The sequence below is a fragment of the Lagopus leucura genome, unplaced genomic scaffold (genome assembly GCF_019238085.1).
Source record: "Lagopus leucura isolate 7727_CA_CO unplaced genomic scaffold, USGS_WTPT01 32561-0_obj-0_obj, whole genome shotgun sequence".
In the NCBI taxonomy this organism is placed as follows: domain Eukaryota; kingdom Metazoa; phylum Chordata; class Aves; order Galliformes; family Phasianidae; genus Lagopus; species Lagopus leucura.
The window spans coordinates 1-1,127 of record NW_024968516.1 but is presented as its reverse complement, the minus strand read 5'-3'; the positions used below and the strand labels follow the sequence as shown (position 1 = coordinate 1,127).

Here is a 1,127-nt window from a genome sequence, read left to right as displayed (position 1 = left end):
ACCTCAGCTGTCACCTCAACGGCCAGCACTGCCACAGATGTCACCTCAACAGATGTCACCTCCACTGCTGTCACCTCTTCCGATGTCACCTCCTCTCATGTCAGCCCTACTGCTGTCACCTCCACTGCCATCACCTCCACAGACGTCACCTCCGCACTTGAAACCTCCACTGCTGTGACAGTCACAGATGTCACCTCCACAGATGTGACCTCCACTTCTGCTACCTCCACTGATGTCACCTCCACAGACATCACTTCTGGTGTCACCACCACAGATGTCACCTCAACAGATGTCACCTCCACTGCTGTCACCACCACTGCTGTCACCTCCTCTGCTGTCACCTCGAGTCCCATCACATCCGCAGATGTCACCTCCACTTCTGCTACCTCTCCTGCTGTCACCTCTACAGATGTCACCTCCCCCAGTGTCACCCCAACAGACGTCACCTCCTCTCCTGTCACCTCCACTTCTGTTACCTCCACTGCTGTCACCTCCACAGGCATCACTTCTGGTGTCACCTCCACTGCTGTCACCTCCTCTCCTGTCACCTCCACTGCTGTCACCTCCACTGCTGGCACCACCACTGCTGTCACCTCCACAGCCATCACTTCTGGTGTCACCAGCACTGCTGCCACTCCCACAGATGTCACCTCAGCAGATGCCACCTCCTCTGCTGTCACCTCCATTGGAGCCACCTCCACCGGTGTCACCTCCTCAGCTGTCACCTCAAGTCCCATCACCACCACTGCTGTCACTCCTACAGATGTCACCTCACCTCTTGTCACCTCGAGTGCAATCACCTCTACTGCTGTCACTTCGAGTGCCATCAACCCCACCGATGTCACCTCCACTTCTGCTACCTCCACTGCTGTCACCTCTACAGGCATCACTTCTGGTGTCACCTCCTCTGGAGCCACTTCCAGTGCTGTCACCTCCTCTCCTGTCACCTCCACTGCTGTCACCACCACTGATGTCACCTCCACTGCTGTCACCTCCACTGATGTCACCTCCACTGCTGTCACCCCTACTGCTGTCACCTCCACTGATGTCACCTCCACTGCCACCACCTCCACAGCCATCACTTCTGGTGTCACCTCCACTGCTGTCACCCCCACAGATGTCACCTC

General features: G+C 57.0%; 1 protein-coding gene across 1 annotated transcript; it reads left to right on the top strand.

The window, feature by feature from the left end:
• Nucleotides 1–104: 104 nt before the first annotated feature.
• LOC122193696 (uncharacterized threonine-rich GPI-anchored glycoprotein PJ4664.02-like) lies at nucleotides 105–957 on the top strand (the record flags this gene model as incomplete). Its single annotated transcript, XM_042894559.1, has 1 exon — nucleotides 105–957. A coding segment is annotated over one exon (853 nt), but the record flags the coding sequence as incomplete, so codon positions are not given.
• Between the last annotated feature and the right edge of the window lie 170 nt (nucleotides 958–1,127).